The 20,496-nt window shown below is 37.9% G+C and overlaps 1 protein-coding gene across 16 annotated transcripts in view; it reads left to right on the top strand.

Annotated features, from left to right (window-relative positions):
- Positions 1-20,496, top strand: part of LOC105475578 (islet cell autoantigen 1) — a 157,168-nt gene that overhangs the window by 93,742 nt on the left and 42,930 nt on the right. For all 16 annotated transcript variants that reach the window (XR_011622180.1, XM_011730961.3, XM_011730957.3 and 13 more), the window contains exons 7-8: positions 15,353-15,478; positions 16,784-16,882. Coding sequence is in view for 15 of the 16 variants with exons in the window: in XM_011730961.3 (XP_011729263.2) it covers positions 15,353-15,478; positions 16,784-16,882 (225 nt within the window). In the remaining variant the exon portion in view is untranslated. The remainder of the gene's footprint in view (positions 1-15,352; positions 15,479-16,783; positions 16,883-20,496) is intronic.

The raw sequence follows: 20,496 nt of genomic DNA, 5'->3' as shown, positions 1-20,496 counted from the left end.
CCAAACTCTGCACTCGTATCTTTCTTACAATGCTTTATTTTCACTGTCTAACAGACAATATGTTTGCTTTTGTTATTTTTTGTCCAGTTTCACCCACTACAACATAACCATCATGAAAGCAAAGACTTTGCTTTACTCTCTGCTTATCTCCAGCACCGAGAACTATATGTGTTCAATTATATTGCTTGGGAGGAGGCAGAGAGGGAAGAAGGGAATTAAGAAATAAGTAATGGTGTCAGGAAAACTAAAACCTGGAATGGCCTGAAGTTTATGAAACATCTTAGTAACAACAAGGCTGTTGTGAGCGTGAACTAGTACCTTGAAAAGACAGGCCCGCTACTGGAAACAGATTATATTCCTTCTTCATTTATTAGTTTGAATGCTTCAGCAATGAGCAACTTTCCCTCGTCGACTCTCAGGTCATCCTGAAGTACGGACGGTTTGATAGGATATGCAGGATAAATGTTTGTTTCTTTTTCTTTGTCAAAATATTGAATTGGTTCATTAGCATTCTCTGCAGGTGCCCAGTGAGGGTTTTGTTTGTTTTTCTGTTTATTCATTTGCTTGTTTTTAAGTATTGTTATGAAAGCATAGATTTAGATTTATTTGATGTGTTTTAATCATTGCCAATATTAACTTCATGGATGCTCACGTCTCATTTTTGGTTAGTGGGAATCTCTTAGGTTGACCCCTGAGTCCCAGTAATAGTCTTTTTTGCTTTCTAGTACAACCAAATATTTCAGAATCATCTTGTGTATTTCCTGCCCTAGTCCTGGAATCAGCAGTTTTGTCAGGGAGCCCTGGTTACTTAGAGAGGGACATTGCTTCTGAGTTAGCCATTATTTGTAGACCTTTATAGTGAACAGAGCCAGAAAATACATTTTTATATGATTTAATCTTAATAAGGAAAGCAAAGAAAGCAAAGCGACTAAGCCCCTATTTTACTTTCACCTCCATTGTCAGTGATATTTAAACTGGAAATGATAGGAAGATTTTAGGGAAAAATTGAAGCTCAATCTATGAAAGGAGCAAATGTGTACTAGTTATATTTAAATACATTTAGTCACCCGACTTAGATGAGTTATGTCTCAGAAAGAACTCATGTATGCAAGCACAGTAATACTGCCAGTGACATTTGAGAAATTGGAGGTGCCAGAAATAGCATAACAAGAAAATATTGTCCTATTTTTAAAAGATAATTTTAAAACTTGGTAATTGAATATACTGAATTACACTGTGTTCTTAACCAAATCTAGAACTGATCACTGCTAGATGGTTTATAAGCAACTCAGAAAAAAAAAAATTGTGATTATTTTGAAGCAGAATGAGTTTATTTTAAATCTAACACCAGACTAACCCTGTTTATTCTTGTTATATTTTGTAAACCTCATAGTAATCTCTATAGACATAAATGGAGTAAAGTGAGTTATAGATTGGATTTTTTCGAAACCAAGATCCAGCTCTACACTGTCCATAGGACACCTCTGAAATGTAAAGAAACATTTATTCAAAACAAAAGGATAGATTAATATATAGCCTGCAAATTCTAATCAAAAGAAATCTAAAGTGGCTTTATTAATATCAGACAAAAACATACTTCAACACAAGGACTTTTACCAGAAATAAAGAAGGATATTTATTAATGATAATAGGGTCAATTCATAAAAAGGTTATAACAATCCCAATATTGTATACAATGATAATAGAACATCAAAATAGAATAATAACTTACAGGAAAAATAGACAAATCTACAATAATAGTTGAAGATTTCAACACTCATCTTTTAGTAATTAATGGAAGAAATAGACAGAAATCAATAAGGATATAGAAGACTGTCAGCTACCTTGACTTCATTGACATTTACAGAATGTTCCATTTAACATCACAGTATATGTTTTCTTCAAGCGCACATGAAACATTCACCAAGATAGACCATGTTTAGGTTTATAAAACAGGTCTGAATAAATTTTTAAGAATCAAAATTATGCAAAGTAATCTAGTTGTGACAGAATTAAACTAGAAATCAGTAACAAATATATATCTGGAATATCCCCTGAATAATTGGAAATTAAACAACATTTATCCAAATAACCTGTGGGTTAAAGAAGACATCACAAGGGGAATCAGAATATATTTTGAAATAATTAAATAATTTGAAATAATAATTGAAATGAAAACACAACATATCAAAATGTGTGGGATACAGCTAAAGCAATGTTTAGAGGGAAATCGAAACCATTAAAGATTTATATTAGAAAATAAGTTCTCAAATCAATAATATAAACTTTTATATTAGGAAACTAGGAAAAAAGAATAAATTAAACCTAAGCACACAGAAGACAATAAGAGCAGGGGCAAATGAAACCATAAACAGACAACAATAGAGAAATCAAAAGCTGGTCTTTTGAGAAGATCAATAACATTGACAACCTATAGTCAGATTGGTCAGAAACAAAAGAAAGAAGACATAAATTATTAATATTTAGAATTAAGGAGGACATTCTATAGACAGTACAGACATTAAAAGAATAATAAATATTATGAACAACTTTAAGCCAACAAATTTGATAACTCAGTGAAATGGACAAATCTCTTCCAAGACAAGCTACCAAAACTCACTCAAATAGAAATAAATAACATGGTAGCCGTTTATCTATGAATAAATCATTTTTGTAGTTAAAAATCTTTCTACAAAGGAAACTTCAGTTCTGTACGATGTCACTCGCAAAATGTGCCAAACATATATGGAAGAAATAAGTTCAACTTTACATAAACTGTTCCCCAAAAAAATTAAAGAGAAGTGAACACTTCCCAGTTCATTTTATGAGGGCAGAGTTACCCTAATAGCAAAACCAGAAAAAGATACTACAAGAAAAGCAAACAACAAGCTAATGTCCTTCATGAACATAGACAAGAAAAATTATTATCAAAATATTAGCAAAAGGAAATGATGATGGAGTTTCTTTTTGGATTGATAAAAATGTGCTAAATTTCATTTGGTGATGATTACACAACTCTGAGAATATACTGAAAACCATTTAATTGTACACTTTAAATATGTGAATTGATGTTTCCTCCTAAAATCAGGAACAAAATAAATATGCTTTCTCATATAAACTTCTGTTCAACATTATCATAGCCAATATAATAAAGGCAAGAAAAATAAAAGACATATAAATTAAAACAGAAGTAAAGCCGTCTTCATTCTTAAACAACATATGTACATAGATCTATCCACATGAATTTTTATGGAAAATTCTAAGGAATCTCCTAAATAACTTTTAAAGCTAATCATTGAACTTTGCAAGGTCACGGTATACAAGATCAAGTTATAAAAATTAATTATATTTCTAGTAATGAACAACTAGCGATTGAAATTTTTAGAAATTATAATAGCATCAAAATATGAAATGCTTAACAATAAATTTAACAAAATATGTGCAAGACTTGTGCACCAAAATCTACCCAAAAAATGCCGAGAGAATTTAAAAACCCAATAAATGGAGAGAGAGACTGCATTCGTGGGTCAGAAGATATTAAGATGTCAATTATTTCCAATAAATCTGTAGATTCAATGTAATCCTAATAATGCCCCAAAGGCTTTTTTGTAGAAATCAACAAACTGACACTAAGATTTGTATATAAATGTGATGTACCTGGAATAGGCAAAACAATTTCAAGCAAGAACGAAAGAGTAGGATTTGTACTACCCGATTTCAAGACTTATTGTAAAGTGACAGTAATCGAGACAATGTGGTATTGGCATAAGGATAAACATATAGATCAAAATAATAGAATAGAAAGTCCAGAAATAGCTCTCCACATATATGGCTTATGGATTTTTGACAGAAGAGCCAAGTTAATACAATGGGTGATTGGGTGGTTTTTCAAGAAGCGGTGCTTGGACTATTGGCTATCCGTATGGAGGAAAAACAAAATGAGTCTACATCTTTGTCCCACACCATGTGTAAATGTGAACTTGAATCAGACTTCAAGTCTAAATGTAATAGCTAAAAATATTACATTTCTAGAAGAAAAAGTGCAGGAAAACAATCTTTGAGACCTTAGGTTAGGGAAAGGTTTGTTAAGGCATTAAAACACACACACACACACACACACACATACACACAAAAGAAAACTTGGTAAATCAGACTTCATCAAAATTTGAAACTTTTTTATTTCAAAAGGCACTATTAAGAAAAATGAAAGGCAAGTTCAGACTTAAAGAAAATGTTTTCAAATGTAGTCTGATAATGGATTTATATTTAGAACATATAAAGAACTCTTAAAATTCAGTAATAAAAAGATAAACCCATTTTTTAAATAGGTGAAAGATTTGAATAGACACATTACTAAAAATCTATGTGGCACATAAGACATGAAAAGAAGTTCAGTATCATTCATCATTAGAGAAATGCAAATTAAAATCACAATCATTATGACTATAATGGCTTGAATTGAAAAGACTGAAAATGCCAAATGTTAATGAGGATGTGGAGCAAATAGGACTTGTATTCATTGCTGGTAGGAATACAAAATGATGTAGTTCCTTTGCAAAATGTTTTGGCAATGTCTTATACAGTTAAGCACACACTTACTATATGATTTAGCAATCCTGCCCTTAGACATTTACCGAAGAGAAATGAAAAATGTGTTTACACAAAGACTTGTGCTCAAATGTTTATAACAACTTTACTCAAAATCACCAAAAATTGGAAACAATAAACAAAATAGCCAAAAAATGGATGTACAAATAACACTATATTCATACAATTAAATACTACTTGAGAAATGAAAAAGAACACACTACTAATATATGCAACAACATTTATCTCAGAAAGGATTGTGCTGAGTGAAAGAACCCAGCCACAAAAAAAGACGAGACTACTTGGCATAATTCTGTTTATATGAAACTGTAGAAAGACAAATATAATCTATAGTGACAGAAGTCAGATTAGTAGTTGGCAGGAGCTGGGACTTGAGGGAAGGAATTGACTACAACGGGAACTTTTAGGAATATAGAATGTCTTATATCATGATTGTGGTGGTAGTTGCATAACTATATACATTTGTTCAAAAATTCATAGAATTGCACGTCTGAAATTAAATTGTAGCTCAACAAAGCTGCTTAAAAGTAATGATGATGAAGATTATGATATGATAATGAAGGAAATGGTGGCATCCTCTCCAAGGCACACAATAAACAGATACCCTCTCTGCATATTTTTCCCCTAAAAACAGGGAATCCACTGACCACAGTGCACTTGAGGGAATTTGATGGGCTAATTTCTTTCTACTGTGTTGAGAAGTCTGAGCTAAAGAAACTTAGCAAGATTTCTGATAATAGAAGCTCTGTTCAGGCTATGTGGCTTGAAGTTTCCCTGTGCCTGCTTTGAAACTGATAAGATCAACATTGTTGACCAGGGGTTCTTGAGATGGTATCTGTACAATTTGTGCACATCTCAGAACACTGTCAGTCATGTGGTCAATGGTAGATTTGTGACCCTGTGTCCCATGGTTTGAAGAGCGTGGATTATACAACCAAATACACCTGAGTCTGGATCTAATGTTTATATGTCAGATTAATATCTGGGTCTTGATTTCCTCTTCTGTAAAATAGGGATTTCCCAAACAAATGTTATGGCATGTAGTAGGTGGTATCTGATAAATGGAAAGTGTACTGTGTTTCTAAAATAAATTTTAGAAACACTGGAATAATCAAAGTTAAAAAGAAATCTTTATTATGAAACTTCTTAGATCCTTTCATATGAATTGCTAAGAAGGCAAAAGTAAGCAGCCTGTGTCAGTGCTATCTGGATTCCACAAAAAAGAAAGCCCTCTTGATTCATTGAGGCAAGCAGAGGAGTTAATTAGAAATCCCATGTGACCATAAGAAAAGCAACAGGATCCAGAAACTTGAGTGTTACTAGGCTTCTCGGTCTCTCAGTCTCTCTCTCTCTCTCTCTCTCTCTTTTCTCTCTCTGCTCTCTCCCCTCTGTTTTTCTTTGTAGGTCACCTTTGTTCTCTCAGACCAATGTTCCTTACACCACAAGAAATTCAAATGGCAGGATTGTCTGCCCCTAGTGCTTTAGCCAATAGAGAAGGAAAGAGACTTTTTAACTCTAGCTCCAGGTTCAAAAATCCTAAGGAAGGGCTCTGATTCACCCAGCTTTGATCAGGTGCTGTTCACTGAATTAGCCAACCGCAGTGCATTATGATTAATGAAACTTGAGTAAAGATGCCCATCCCTGGTATAGTCAGTGGAATTTGGCCTATAAAAAGGCTTACCAGGCCGCATTTAAACCACGTTATTAAAGTAAACAGAAAATTGTTTTGTTTGTTTGTTTTGAGGCAGAGTCTCACTTTGTCACCCAGGCTGGAGTGCAGTGGCACGATCTTGGCTCACTGCAACCTCCGCCTCCCAGGTTCAGGCCATTTTCCTGCCTCAGCCTCCTGAGTAGGTGGGACTACAGGCACCTGCCACCACGCCCGGCTAATTTTTTGTATTTTTAGTAGAGACGGGGTTCACCGTGTTAGCCAGGATGGTCTCGATCTCCTGACCTCATGATCCACCTGCCTTGGCCTCCCAAATTGCTGGGATTACAGGCGTGAGCCACCACGCCTGGTGTTTTGTTTGTTTAATAATGCTTTTTTTAACATTTATTTTAGGTTCGGGGTACGGGTGCAGGTTTGTTATTTAGGTAAATTGCATGCCAGGGGATTTTGGTGTACAGATTATTTTGTCACCCAGGAAATAAGCATAGTAGCTGATAGGCAGTTTTTTTATCCTCACCCTCTTCCCGCCCTCCACCTACCCTGAAGTAGGCCCTGGTGTCTGTTGTTCCCTTCTTTGTGTCCATATGTACTCAATATTTAGCTTCCACTCTAAGTGAGAACATGAGGTATTTGTTTTTCTGTTCCTGTGTTAGTTCACTTTGGATAATGACCTCCATCTCCATTGACGTTGCTGCAAAGAACATGATCTCATTCCTTTTGATGGCTGTGTAGTATGCCATGGTGCCTATGTGCCACATTTTCTTTATCCACTCTACCAGTGATGGGTGTTTAGGTTGATTCCATGTCTTTGCTATTTTGAATAGTGCTGTGATGAACACATGTGTGCATGTGTCTTTATGGTAAAATGATTTACATTCCTTTGGATATATACTCAATAATGGGATTGTTGGGTCAAATGGTAATTCCATTTTAAGTTCTTTGAGAACTCACCAAACTGCTGTTCACAAAGGCTGACTAATTTACATTCCCATCAACAGTATATACACGTTCCTTTTCTCTGCAGCCTCACCAGCATCTGTCATGTTTTGACTTTTTAATAGCTATTCTGACTAGTGTGAGATGTATCTCATTGTAGTTTTGATTTCATTTCTCTAATGATTAGTAATGAGCATTTTTTCATATGCTTCTTGGCCGTGTCTTCTTTTGAACAGTGTTGTTTATGTTTTGGGCCTGTTTTTTAATCAGGTGGTTAGTTTTTTGCTTGTAAATGTGTTTATTGCTTATAGATTCTGGATATTAGACCTTTGCCAGATGCATAGTTTGCAAATATTTTCTTCCATTCTGTAAGTTGTCTGTTTACTTTGTTGATAGTTTCTTTAGCTGTCCAGAAGCTCTTTAGTTTACTTTGGTTCATTTGCCAATTTTTGTTTTTGTTACAATTGCTTTTGGCATTTTCATCATGAAATCTTTGCCAGGTCCTATGTCCAGAATGGTTTTTCTCAGGTTATCTTTCAAAGTTTTTATAGTTTTAGTTTTTTCATTTAAGTCTTTAATTCATCTTGAGTTGATTTTTTTGTATGGTATAAGGAAGGAGTCCAGTTTCAATCTTCTGCATATGGCTAGCCAGTTATCCCAGCACCATTTATTGAATAGAGAGTCCTTTCTCCATTACTTGTTTTTGTCGACTTTGTTGAAGATCACATGGTTGTAGGGGTGTGGCATTATTTCTGGGCTCTCTATTCTGCTCCATTGATCTATGTGTCTGCTTTTGTACCTGTACCGTGCTTTTGCCTTATGTGCATATAGGCCCACGGAGAAATCTAGCCCTAAGAAGTAAATTGAAGCTTCCTTTCATGATAGGTCATTATTAATAATTACCTTTTATTGGTAATTAATAACACCAATATGCTGTTTTGGTTACTGTAGCCTTGTAGTATAGTTTGAGGTCAGGTCATGTGATACCTACGGGTTTGTTCGTTTTGCTTAGGACTACCTTGGCTATTTAGGCTCCTTTTTTGGTTCTCTGTGAAATTTAAAAATAGATCCTTCTACTTCTGTAACGAATGTCATTGGTAGTTTTATAGGAATAGCATTGAACCTGTGATTGCTTTGGGCAGTTATGGACATTTTAACAATATTGATTCTTCCTATCCATGAGCATGGAATATGTTTCCATCTGTTTGTGTCATCTCTGATTTCATTGAGCAGTGTTTTGTAGTTCTCATTGTAGAAATTTTTCACCTTCCTGGATAGGTGCATTCCTAAGTGTTTTATTCCTTTTGTGGCTATTGTGAATGGAATTGCATTCTTGATCTGGCTTTCAGCTTGGTTGTTGTCGGTGTATATAAATGCTGATTATTTTTTTCTGTAATTGATTTTGTATTTTAAAACTTTGCTGAAGTTGTTTATCAGATCAAGAAGCTTTGGGTAGAGATGACGGGGTTTTCTGGGTATAGAGTATTATTATCTACAAACAGGGATAGTTTGACTTCCCCTCTTCCTATTTGGGTGCCTTTTCTTTCTTTTCTTGCCTGATGGCTCAAAGCTAGGACTTCCAATATTATATTGAATAGGAGTAGTGAGAGAGGACATCCTTGTTCTGGTTTTCAAGGGGAAGGCTGAGAAGAAACATTTTTTCAATGAGGTAAGGATATCGTTGAGGGGAGACCAAAAATAGATCCTGAAGTCTACTGTTGGCTGCCCACAACATGTGTGGTGCACACACATTCACTTACACATACTTCTTTGCATAATAAAATATGAAAATTGCTCCTCCCATGAGTGGATGCATATATGATAAATGAGGTAACATAAGTTGTTAATTAAAGGAAGTGTTAATTAAAGGAATTCAGCAAAATTCTTGGTTATTTGGCCCTCGAGAGGTCTTGGTCATCAGACTCAAATGAAAAGATCCTCTTTTAATGAAGCCAAATAAATATCTGTTTTGGGGTTTTTGTTTGTTTGTTTGCTTGTTTTTGAGACAGGGTCTTACCGTCACCCAGGCTGCTTCTGGAGTACGGTGGTGTGATCATAGCTTACTGCAGCCTCGACCTCCTGGGCTCAGGCAATCCTCCCACCTCAGCTCCCTGAGTAGCTAGGACTACAGGCAAGTGCCACCAACCTGGCTAATTTTTGTATATTTTGTAGAGATAGGGTTTTGCCGTGTTGCCCAGGCTGGTCTTGAACACCTGGGTCTGAGGTGTCCATGAGAAGTTGATGTGAGTAGAAGTGGCTGGTGGAAAAGGCAAGCCAGACGATAACATTAAGCCTGGGGTAGTCAGATACAGAGAAGTCATCCTTCACACCCCAGCATTCAGCACCTTACCAGGACCTGCTTTGCCTCTTAAGTGTCTCTTGGATCAGAGCAGTATTTTCCATTTCCAGCATCACTATCCAAATCTAAACTACTGACATCTTTCCTCTTGACTCCAGATCTATTCTTTGTTTTTTTTTTGGGAAAGAGTCTCGCTCAGTCGCCCAGGCCAGAGTGCAGTGCCGCGATGTCAGTTCACTGCTACCTCCACCTCCCAGGTTCTAGCGATTCTCCTGCCTTAGCCTCCCGGGTAGCTGGGATTACAGGCACACACCACCACACCTGGCACATTTTTGTATTTTTAGTAGAGACGGGGTTTCACCATGTTGGCCAGATCTGGTCTCAAACTCCTGACCTCAGGTAATCCACCCACTTCGGCCTCCCTAAGTGCACATTACAGGCATGAGCCACTGCACCCGGCCCAGATCTATTCTTATCTACCTTCAACTCTCTCCTTCAGTCCATCTCCCACTGCAGTGAGTAATCTTTCAAACTGAAAATAGGATCCTCTCTCTTCCTTGCTTAAAAGCCTCCAGTGTTTTTCTGCTATTCCAGGATAAAAATTAAAATCCTGAGCATACCAACAAGGCGCTGCTCCAGGATGTGCCGCAACTCACCTCTCTGCCTCATCTCATCCCACCCTCCTGCTTGTTCTGAGCAACCCAGCTACACTGACCTACTCTCAGCTCTAGGACCTGCCGTATTGTCCTCCACCCCACAACCTTTGCACACACTTCTCCCTCCACTGGACTTCTCTCCCTGCTTGCATAGTTAATCATGCTAGTCCTTCAGAGTAGAGGTTGAGCACCACGTCCTTGGAGGACATCCTCTGGGTCAGGTTCCTTGGTCAATCATTCTTGAGGGACTATGTGACTTTCCTTCTGAGCACCTCACTCAGTTCATAGTTACACCTTTGCTGATCTGAAAAATACCCACTGGACTATCAATTCCATTTGTGCCTACTGCTACCAGCATATAGAAGATACTCAGTAAGTATTTGCTGAATGAACGGATCTAAGGGCAGCGCTATCTCCTATAAGAAGATACAAAAATAAGAGTAGAATTGTTGTTTTATTTTGTAAGGTTAATAAAACTCTTAGAAAAATGCAAAACTACTCTCATATTATTGGTTGTAGAATAATAAAGACCTTACCACTGGATAGAAAAGCCAGATTGAACTGAAAGGACGAATAGCTTTGGCTTCACCATGCATTGTTCAAGTTGGGGCTAAGAGTTAGAATTTCAGGCTAGGAGGAATAAGTACGCAGAAGTGCCCTCTTGTTTTGCCAGTCAAGTCATTGCTCCTTTCTCTGGTAAACCAAATTGCTGTGGCCTGAGGAAGACAGAACCCAGACTAAGGAGGCGCTAAAATACATGGCCGTTAGACCAGGCGCGGTGGTTCATGCCTGTAATCCTAGCACTTTGGGAGGCTGAGGAGGGTGGATTTTCTGGGGTCACGAGTTCAAGACCAGCCTGGCCAACATGGTGAAACCCCATCTGTACTAAAAATACAAAAATTAGCCAGGCATGGTGGTGTAGGCCTGTAATCCCAGCTACTAGGGAGGCCGAGGCAGGAGAATTACTTGAACCCAGGAAGCAGCAGTTGCAGTGAGCCAGGATCGCACCACTGCACTCCAGCCTGGGTGACAGAGCAAGACTCCATCTCCAAATAAATAAATAAATAAATGGCCATTTCCTACAACTTGGAGAATAAGAGAAGAGAGATGGGGTAACAGAAAAAAAACTAAGAAATAAAGGGTACATTTATTTGAGTGAAGAAAATTTTAAAGGGCCTTGAAAACCACAGGAGCTCCTCAAGATATTTATGTAATAGAATATATCTTATCCAGGGTTGAGAAGAAGAATATTCAAAACATTTGTCACTTCAGTGCATCTGGAGGCATATGAAATTAGACTCTTGGTAGTGGCCTATGCTTGGCTATGTCCTTGGTGTTTTAACCTCAGGCTTCAGGCTGGAAATGTGTTTTCTAGAGCATACATGGAGCACAAAATATTAAATGAACTTTGCTGTATTCAAAACACCCAACAGTGTAGCATCCTCCTTGTTTGGCAGGGAAAGGGCTCAGCATTTGGAAACTCAGCAGTGCATTAAGTATTTTAATAATCATTGTTGACATACAAAGCATATGGCCTTTCAGAATCATTGGGTCAAGTGTTGTAGTTGTCTTCTAGGTTTCTAAAATTACCTTACAAAATTCAAACAAAATTAAATTAGGGCACGTTTCAAGCTACACTAATTCATGAGCTTTGTGTTATAAGCGAGTGAAATGAGTTTTCTCCTAAGATATAAGAGAATCTATGAGTAACTGATTATATTAAAGGAAAAAGCAAAATTCACACCCCTGCAGAAAAAGTTAATTTGCATTTCATTAGAAAATCTAGAGGTTCCATATAAGTAGGCCAGCCTTATGGATACCTTATATTTACTTTGTACCTCCTAGTCATGCCTAAGACCCACCTCATATATCACATCATTTCAGAAGCCTTCATTGTCTGTTTCCTTACAGTTTATAACAGTTGTCTGTCACCACAGTAATGCTGTGAAATAAGCAACCACAACACTCAATGGCTTAAAACAATAAGCATTTCTCACTGCACACAAGGCTATGGTAAGCAGGGCCATTCTCGTCTTTGTGGGCTCACTTGTGTCTGCGGTCAGCTGTGGGCAGAGAGGGCCTCCGAAGATAATGGCTGGGCTCCCTCACATGTCTTGGAGTCAGCTGGTCAAAGACTGATCTGCTGGGACAACTGGTCTGTCCTCCTCATGTCTCTTGCATGCATATGTTTCTTACCCCCCTCCAACTTGTCAGCCCAGGCATATTCTGATGGCCATCTCAAAGAAGCAAGAGAGAAAGTGGAAACAGGCTGGCATTGTTTTATTAAGCTTGCAGTTTCATTACATTTGTTAACATCCCATTGACCAATGCAAGTCACATGGCCGAGCTCAGAGTCAGAGTAGGAGGACACTACAGAGTTACAGGGCAAAGAATGAGAATACAGGGAGGCCATCAGTTACGGCTTTAATGCCATCATCCTACAACCCTACCCCCACTCTCTTCCACCACCAGCATTTATCATTTCCTTGTCTGTGCTGTCTCTCTGTTCCTCTTAGTTCTATGTTTATAATTTACCCATTCTATTATAATATAGTGGCTAACTTGTCTGTCCTCCTTAAGAGATGAGGGGGTCTTTATGCTGTGTGCATTCATTTATAAATATTTGTTGACTCCGTGTTATGTGCCTCATTCCTTTACAGCTTTACAGACACCCTAGTTCCTAGCACTGGTCCTGATACATAACAGGCACTCAGTAAATATGTGTTGAATGAATGCATACTTGAAAGCTCCCACTCCCGTGTGTATTTTCTTCCCTTTTGAAGGAAAAGGCTGAAGACAGATGCCTTTCAGGACCCCAGTTGAGGCAGCCTTCCTGGCCAGAGCAACTGATGACCAACACAGGGATCTACAGTGAACATCCTCCCCTCTAGACTCCCCCACTTCTCCCCTCCAGAAATCAGGTTTTCTCTTCTCTGCCTTCCTATTCCTCTCAAAGGGAGGTAGGAAATCTCTAACACTTACTCCTCCTAGACTCCTTTTATAATCAGAGCTCCCAAGGAATTTAAACTACTGGCTCTTTGCTCTACAGTGGAGAATCGTCCAGCTCATGGTATGGTCAGTTTGAAAGGAACTGGGTGGCTGCTGTTCTTTGATCTTCCCAGATCTGTAGACCAAGAATACAGAAGAATTCTTAGTACGGGTTTGACATAGCTATAGACACAAGATTCTATTCATATAGAATATTAATTCTTTCTATCAGTGTGGTGGTCAATGTACTGCCTCATTATTTCCCAATTCCATAGAATCCTTCAGGGAAAACTTATATTTCTGGGTACAATCGTAATTCTGAGCTTCTTGATTTTCCAGTGAGTAGTGTAAGTTGCTTGGGAGGCAGAATAGCACGGCTTCGGAGTCAGGCCGGCTAATTTAGAATGCCAGCCCTGCCCGTGAGTAACTTGCCTTGATGAAGCCTCTCAATCCTCATCAGTAAGAGACAGTAATAACAGCAGCCAAAATAGAATGACGCTGGCATGTGATAAGTAAATTGTATTCACTGTTAGATTTAGTATTATTATATAACATCCTATAATTTTATACATTGCAAGTATGTTCATATTGGTGGTAAAAATGAATGTATTTTATATAAAATGATCTATGTATTTATTTTTATTAGAAAATAAAGTCATCACTTCTTAAACTACTTTAAAGGTTATACTTTAAAATGCATGCAAATACCTCATCTTTTGCAATGGCCTGAAAAATTATTCAGCCAACAAATATGTATTCAGTACCTGCTTTGCACCAGGTTGCTAGGCAATATAATGATGAACAAGGTAACATTGTCCATGCCCTCCTGGTATCCTATGATGAAAGAGTTATTGTTAATACATCAGTATTACTTCCAACTCTCAGTAACCTATCTAGTATCTATAACTTTATGATGATCTGAGATAAATTAATATTTGAACTCATCACACTGAATACACTGAATATATACAGCTTTTTATATGTCAATCATACCTCAATAAGGTGGTTTTTGAAAAATTGACTGGTTTTCTCTAGCCAAACTATTGTGTGTTGACACTTTAGATTGAAGGAAGGTGAAATTTTAACTTCATATTTTGTTTTGTTTTTTGGTTTTGTTGTTGTTGTATGTTTATTTGTTTGTGTTTTTTGAGACAGGCTCTCACTCTCACCCAGGCTCGAGTGCAGTGGTACAGTCTTGGCTGACTGCAACCTCCACCTCCCACGCTCAAGTGATCCTCCCACCTTAACCTCCCTACTAGCTGGGACTATAGGCATGCACCCCCATGCCTTTGCTGTTGTTGTAGAGATGGGGTTTCACCATTTTGCCCAGGCTGATCTCAAACTCCTGAGATCAAGTGAGCCACCCACCCCAGCCTCCTAAAGTGTTGAAATTACAGGCTTGAGCCACCGTGCCTGGCCTCAACTTCACAATTTTCAATGCAGCTGTATCAAATTGTAAAACTTTCTATTTTGTTATGAAATAATGTGTAAAATAGATGTTTCTGAATGTTTCCCTGACCTTCACTCCATCCCTGAATTCCTGTATGGTTCAAGGATCGATTGAGGATTCCTCGTACACATTACTCAATAGTAAAAAGTTTCATCCATGGGAAAGTTTTTTTAGGCTGTGTCAAAATTCCCTCCTATGGAATCTTAGATTGGATCCTGGAACAGAAAAAGCACATAAGTGGGAAAACTGGTGAAATCCAAATAAAGTCTGTTGGTTAGTAAATAGAATTGTATCAATGTAAATTTCTTTGTTTTAACAAATGTAGCATGTGCTGTAAGATGTTAACATTAGGGGAAGCTGAGTGAAGGGTATACAGGAACTCAGCTTCCAAAGACTGTAGGAAAACAATGGAGCAAAGATGATTTCCTCACCACCCTGCTTGTCTCCAGTCTTCTCCCAACCATGGTCAGTTTGTGAATGCCTTGAGAAGAAAGGAATTTTAACATTAGACTAAGAAAAATAGAATTAGGATGGCAAGTGTGCTATAAAATCATAATGTGCTGTACTCCCATTTGGCTCCTTTGGAGGTAAAGAATGGATGTTGTAACATCTTCCCATTTGTCTGGAATTTTCAAAAGTATTTTCATATGTGAAAGAGAAAAGGCCTGCTGTTGGTCTCATCTCACCTGCAAATTTTACCTACTTAAGGGTTAGAGTGATTCAGAAATTCCTCTTTATTTTCATAGGTACAAACACAAGTGCGCCTTGCAAAAAAAAACTTTGACAAATTGAAGATGGATGTGTGTCAAAAAGTGGATCTTCTTGGAGCAAGCAGATGCAATCTCTTGTCTCACATGCTAGCAACATACCAGGTAACAAAGTGATGTTTGTTGCAGTGAACCAAGGATGGCACGAGGTTTAAGTAACATAAAAATGATGTTTGAGCTAAAAGTATGCTTTGGCCATTGTGAAGTTCTGAATGCCTTTCCATAATTTCACTTCCCACATCTCTGCCTTCTAGCATCCTACAGTTTAATCAAACCAAATAGTAGTTATTCTCTGTATATACCATAATTTCCCACTTCTCTACATTTACTTATGGGGTCCCTTCTACCTGGAGTACCTTTCTCCTCCATCCGTGCCTTTCCAAATTCCATTCTTTTTAATGTACCAGACAGAATGTCACCTCTTCCAGTAAGCCTCCTCTAAACTCACTTAGCTTTGTGTCTGTCCATCTCGTGGCATATCTTTCTCATCAGGTTGTCAGTATTCGATGCATGTGTTTTTGTTTCCCCTGTTAGCCTCTGAGTTCCTTCCAGATAACACTGTCCATCAGCAATGCTACTGAGCACCAACTGAGGGCAGGATACAGAATGCTGGATGTTGTAGGAAATATAACAGTCAAGACCAGGGCTGGGCACAGTGGCTCTCGCCTGTAATCCCAGCACTTTGGGAGGCCGAGGCAGGTGGATCACTTGAGGTCAGGAGTTCGAGACCAGCCCAGCCAACATGGTGAAACTGCGTCTCTAAAAAAATACAAAAATTAGTCGGACTTGGTGGCAGGCGCCTGTAGTTTCAGCTGCTTGGGAGGCCGAGGCAGGAGAATTGCTTGAACCTGGGAGGTGAAGTGAGCTGAGATCACTCCAGCCTGGGTGACAGAGAGAGACTCCCATCTCAAAAAAAAAAAAAAAAAAAATTAAGACCAGGTTCCTTGTCTTCAAAGAGCTCAAAGTTTAGGAAGAATCTGGAGATAGTGAAGTCTATTTTTCTATACCTCTAGGACAGAGCAGGGTGTGCTAAGTGAAATAAGTTCTAAGGAATCCAATGAAAGCTTAAAGAGGGAGAAATAGAATCAGCTGAGGGATCGCAACAATAGATCGTTAATTATTTACCCTGGGTTTTGGAGGATTTATCAGATGAGAAAAAGAGAATGGAGAGGAGAAGGTCCCAGGTGGTGAGAGCAGGATGAGTTCTGGGAGGCAGCATTCAGGGAAAGAGGGAGGCATTTAGTTTGGCTGAAATACAGAGTGTAAATGGGGGCATAATGGGAAACTTGGGAATGAGTTAGAATCATGTTTTAAAGAATCTTCAAAGCTACAGAGAGTCATACTTCCCTGGGGCCCAGGACTAGAACTGGGCATTCAAAACATTAATAGCTTTACTGTCTTTCTTTGCAGACCACTCTGCTTCATTTCTGGGAGAAAACTTCTCACACTATGGCAGCCATCCATGAGAGCTTCAAAGGTTATCAACCATATGAATTTACTACTTTAAAGGTATGGAAGCTAGAGGGGCCACTAGAAAATCTTGAGAAAAGTGAAATTTTGTTTGTATCACAAGCAAAGTCCATTGCAGAAAGCGTCATAATTCCAGGACTCAGAATGCCAAAGAGAACTGTGCCCCAAGCAGAGTCTTTTTTTTTTTTTTAACTGTGTCAGGATTCAATACAATGATAATCTACTGCAATCCAAAAACACAAATTGAACCTTAGGATACATGTTACTGGGAGATGAATTGTGGTGAACTTGAGTCTAATGATTGGTCCTGCTCCTTTAAAATACTTGTTTGACATTGCTAAAGGGGAGATTGTACAAGTCCCATAAACTACTTTTAATTATTATATTCAAATATCCTCACTTAAGAAGGTATCCTTCTTTCCTCCCTTACTTCTGAAATGTATCATTTTATTCTGAGAGTACCATCCAACATAAAATTGAGTTTTTCTGTAAGACGACAGCAGTATTTTCTAATTGAAAAAGCAGTATTAAACTCAATGATTTTTCGGCTCAGAAGAGATACATGCACCGTGTCTGATTCTCAGTGTTGGATCTGCACATGGAGTTGTTTTTCTCTCTCCTGGTTACAAAAGATGAATGCATATTGAGATAAAGAAGTGATTTTGGTTCCAAAAGGATTTTAAGAATGATGAGAGAACAGTGGTTACTTCATTGCCAGGTCATGTCTTTGAAAGAAAAAAAGAGGCATGAACTAGCTAAAGTACACCTTGAACTTGCCTTGCTCTTTATTGTTCAAGCAATTTGTATGCATTTCATTACCTTGCTTGACAAGACATCAAAACATTAAAATTCTTTCTTTTTGCCTTAAATCACTTTTTTGATTTTGAGATGTGTATAATGTCACTGCATCTATACAAGTACCAAAAAATGCGTTAAGACCTTGGCCCTTAAAATGAAGGTTCCAAGAGGAACCCGGGAAAGTCCACTCACCTTGTACTGCAGACAGGACACCTGGCCAAAGAATTTGTTCCTCATTATCCCCTCCCAGCTGGCTGCACGCCCATTGATTGGCACTAGCTGGCATGTTGCGTGGTGAATGCATTCAGAGTGTGTACTGTTTTGCTCTGTAAACTATAAGCACTTCAGGGAAAGGGGAAGGACCTTTTATTTCTTATGTATCCTCTTTTGTCCAGCCAAATGTTTTGTACACAGTGTGCCCTCAGCCTTCCCCTTCACACTGGCAATGTTACCAGTGTTGGCAGGAGCTTCATCATCTCTGATTTACTGCTGTTTTCAGCACCTTCAGAAGCAGGCATTCTGACTAAGGCAGACTGGTTAAAAGTATAACTCACACTATTCACAATTCTTATACAGGCCTGAGCGAAATCCCATGGATTTTACTCTTTGATGAGGCAGAGGCTTTTAGGGTTGAGGGCATGAATGTGAATCGGGTTTTCTTTTATATATCATTTCAAAGGTTATCTGTCTTTTACAAGACAACTGTACATTACATATACCAAGATGAAATGATGCCTACCCCAGATATAATTCAGAAGAACTTCAGGCCATGAGTTAGTTGCATATAAAGTACAATGTGAATTCATGAAATTGAAGTTGTGCCACAAGCATGGAAGAACCCATATGTGTATCCCTGGCCTCCTGTGCTGAGGAAAATATGGCTCCTTAATTTTTGCTACGACATTTATCCTGCAGAGAGGATCAAGCTGATTATGCTAGAGCATTTCTGGGCAGATAGTTTAGTGAAAGTTTGTCAGCAGTAGTTCAGGACATACTTACAAATATTTTGGGCAGATGACTATCTGTTAGATTTTACATCCCCAGAACCTTCCTTAAATTATGGTTTAAGTAATAGTTCATAATTAAGTAATAGTTCATCATAAGATTATATTACAATTAACCCATATGTGTATCCCTGGCCTCCTGTGCTGAGGAAAATATGGCTCCTTAATTTTTGCTACGACATTTATCCTGCAGAGAGGATCAAGCTGATTATGCTAGAGCATTTCTGGGCAGATAGTTTAGTGAAAGTTTGTCAGCAGTAGTTCAGGACATACTTACAAATATTTTGGGCAGATGACTATCTGTTAGATTTTACATCCCCAGAACCTTCCTTAAATTATGGTTTAAGTAATAGTTCATAATTAAGTAATAGTTCATCATAAGATTATATTACAATTAACCCATATGTGTATCCCTGGCCTCCTGTGCTGAGGAAAATATGGCTCCTTAATTTTTGCTACGACATTTATCCTGCAGAGAGGATCAAGCTGATTATGCTAGAGCATTTCTGGGCAGATAATTTAGTATAATCTTAGTGGGAGTAATAATGTATCTGTTAAGGTATAATGATGTCCCAGCACTTTGGGAGGCCGAGACGGGCGGATCACGAGGTCAGGAGTTCGAGACCATCCTGGCTAACACGGTGAAACCCCGTCTCTACTAAAAAATACAAAAAACTAGCCGGGCGAGGTGGTGGGCGCCTGTAGTCCCGGCTACTCGGGAGGCTGAGGCAGGAGAATGGCGTAAAAACCCGGGAGGCGGAGCTTGCAGTGAGCTGAGATCCGGCCACTGCACTCCACCCTGGGCGACATAGCGAGACTCTGTCTCAAAAAAAAAAAAAAAAAAAGGTATAATGATGATGTTATGGTAATATTAAGAATAAATGTTCAGAAACCAACCAAATAAACTGTACTTTTGTTCTTTTTTTACCTCTCTAGAATGTTATTCATCTAGGCTTTCAATGATGACATATTACATTAGAATCTCAAGCTGATAGATAATTATTAGGTTGGTGCAAAAGTAATTACAGGTTTTTCTATTACTTTTAGTGGCAAAAACCACAATTACTTTTACACCAACCTAATATTTTTCTTTATGTGGACTCAAATATGATATAATGGAATCCTGTTATGACACAACTATTACATCCATATAAGTACATTGCATATTGTTTTGTATGCCACAAAACATGAAGATGGAAACCATTAATACTTTATGTATCACAGTAAAATACAAGGATAGGATATTGTGTGACTTCTCAACCCTCTTGCACCAGTATTTTTAATACATGTCCTGTGTTTATAAGATTTGTATTTTATCAAGTCATCTTTTAATATATATAATTTTATTCTGAATGGCACTGTATGTTGATAATGGCCATTTTGAAATTTAAGTAAATATTTCCACGATTAATTTATTCTGTGGATTTACCTAAGCAAATAACCCCTGAAATGCCTTTTGGGACTCTGACTGGAAAGAAAACATTGTCTTTAAAAAGGGTTGCCAAGCTCTGTTAATGAAAAGCAAGCCATTTGTTTTCTTTGCTTCAGGGTGTATTCTGAGTGTGTTGGTAATTGTGCCATTGCAGCTGTATTTCCTGACTGTTAGTTTTATGCTTGATGAAGGATGATAATTAATGTGTTAAACACTCGGTGCATCCTGTTTGGAGGGACAAGTTTTTTGCTACAGAATTACAGAGATGTAACTCATGCCCCAAGAAGTACAAAGTTTTACTTCTACTGAACCTTTCTGTAGGAAATAGAGTTATAATTCTTTTACAAAATAATTTTATTATAAAGATGAATTGAAAAATATCCAAGTGACTGTTGTGATATTTTGTTGTAATGTTTTAT

This window comes from Macaca nemestrina, chromosome 4 (assembly GCF_043159975.1).
Source record: "Macaca nemestrina isolate mMacNem1 chromosome 4, mMacNem.hap1, whole genome shotgun sequence".
Classification (NCBI taxonomy): domain Eukaryota; kingdom Metazoa; phylum Chordata; class Mammalia; order Primates; family Cercopithecidae; genus Macaca; species Macaca nemestrina.
The sequence above is the reverse complement of the archived record's forward strand: the minus strand, read 5'-3'. Positions and strand labels throughout refer to the sequence as shown.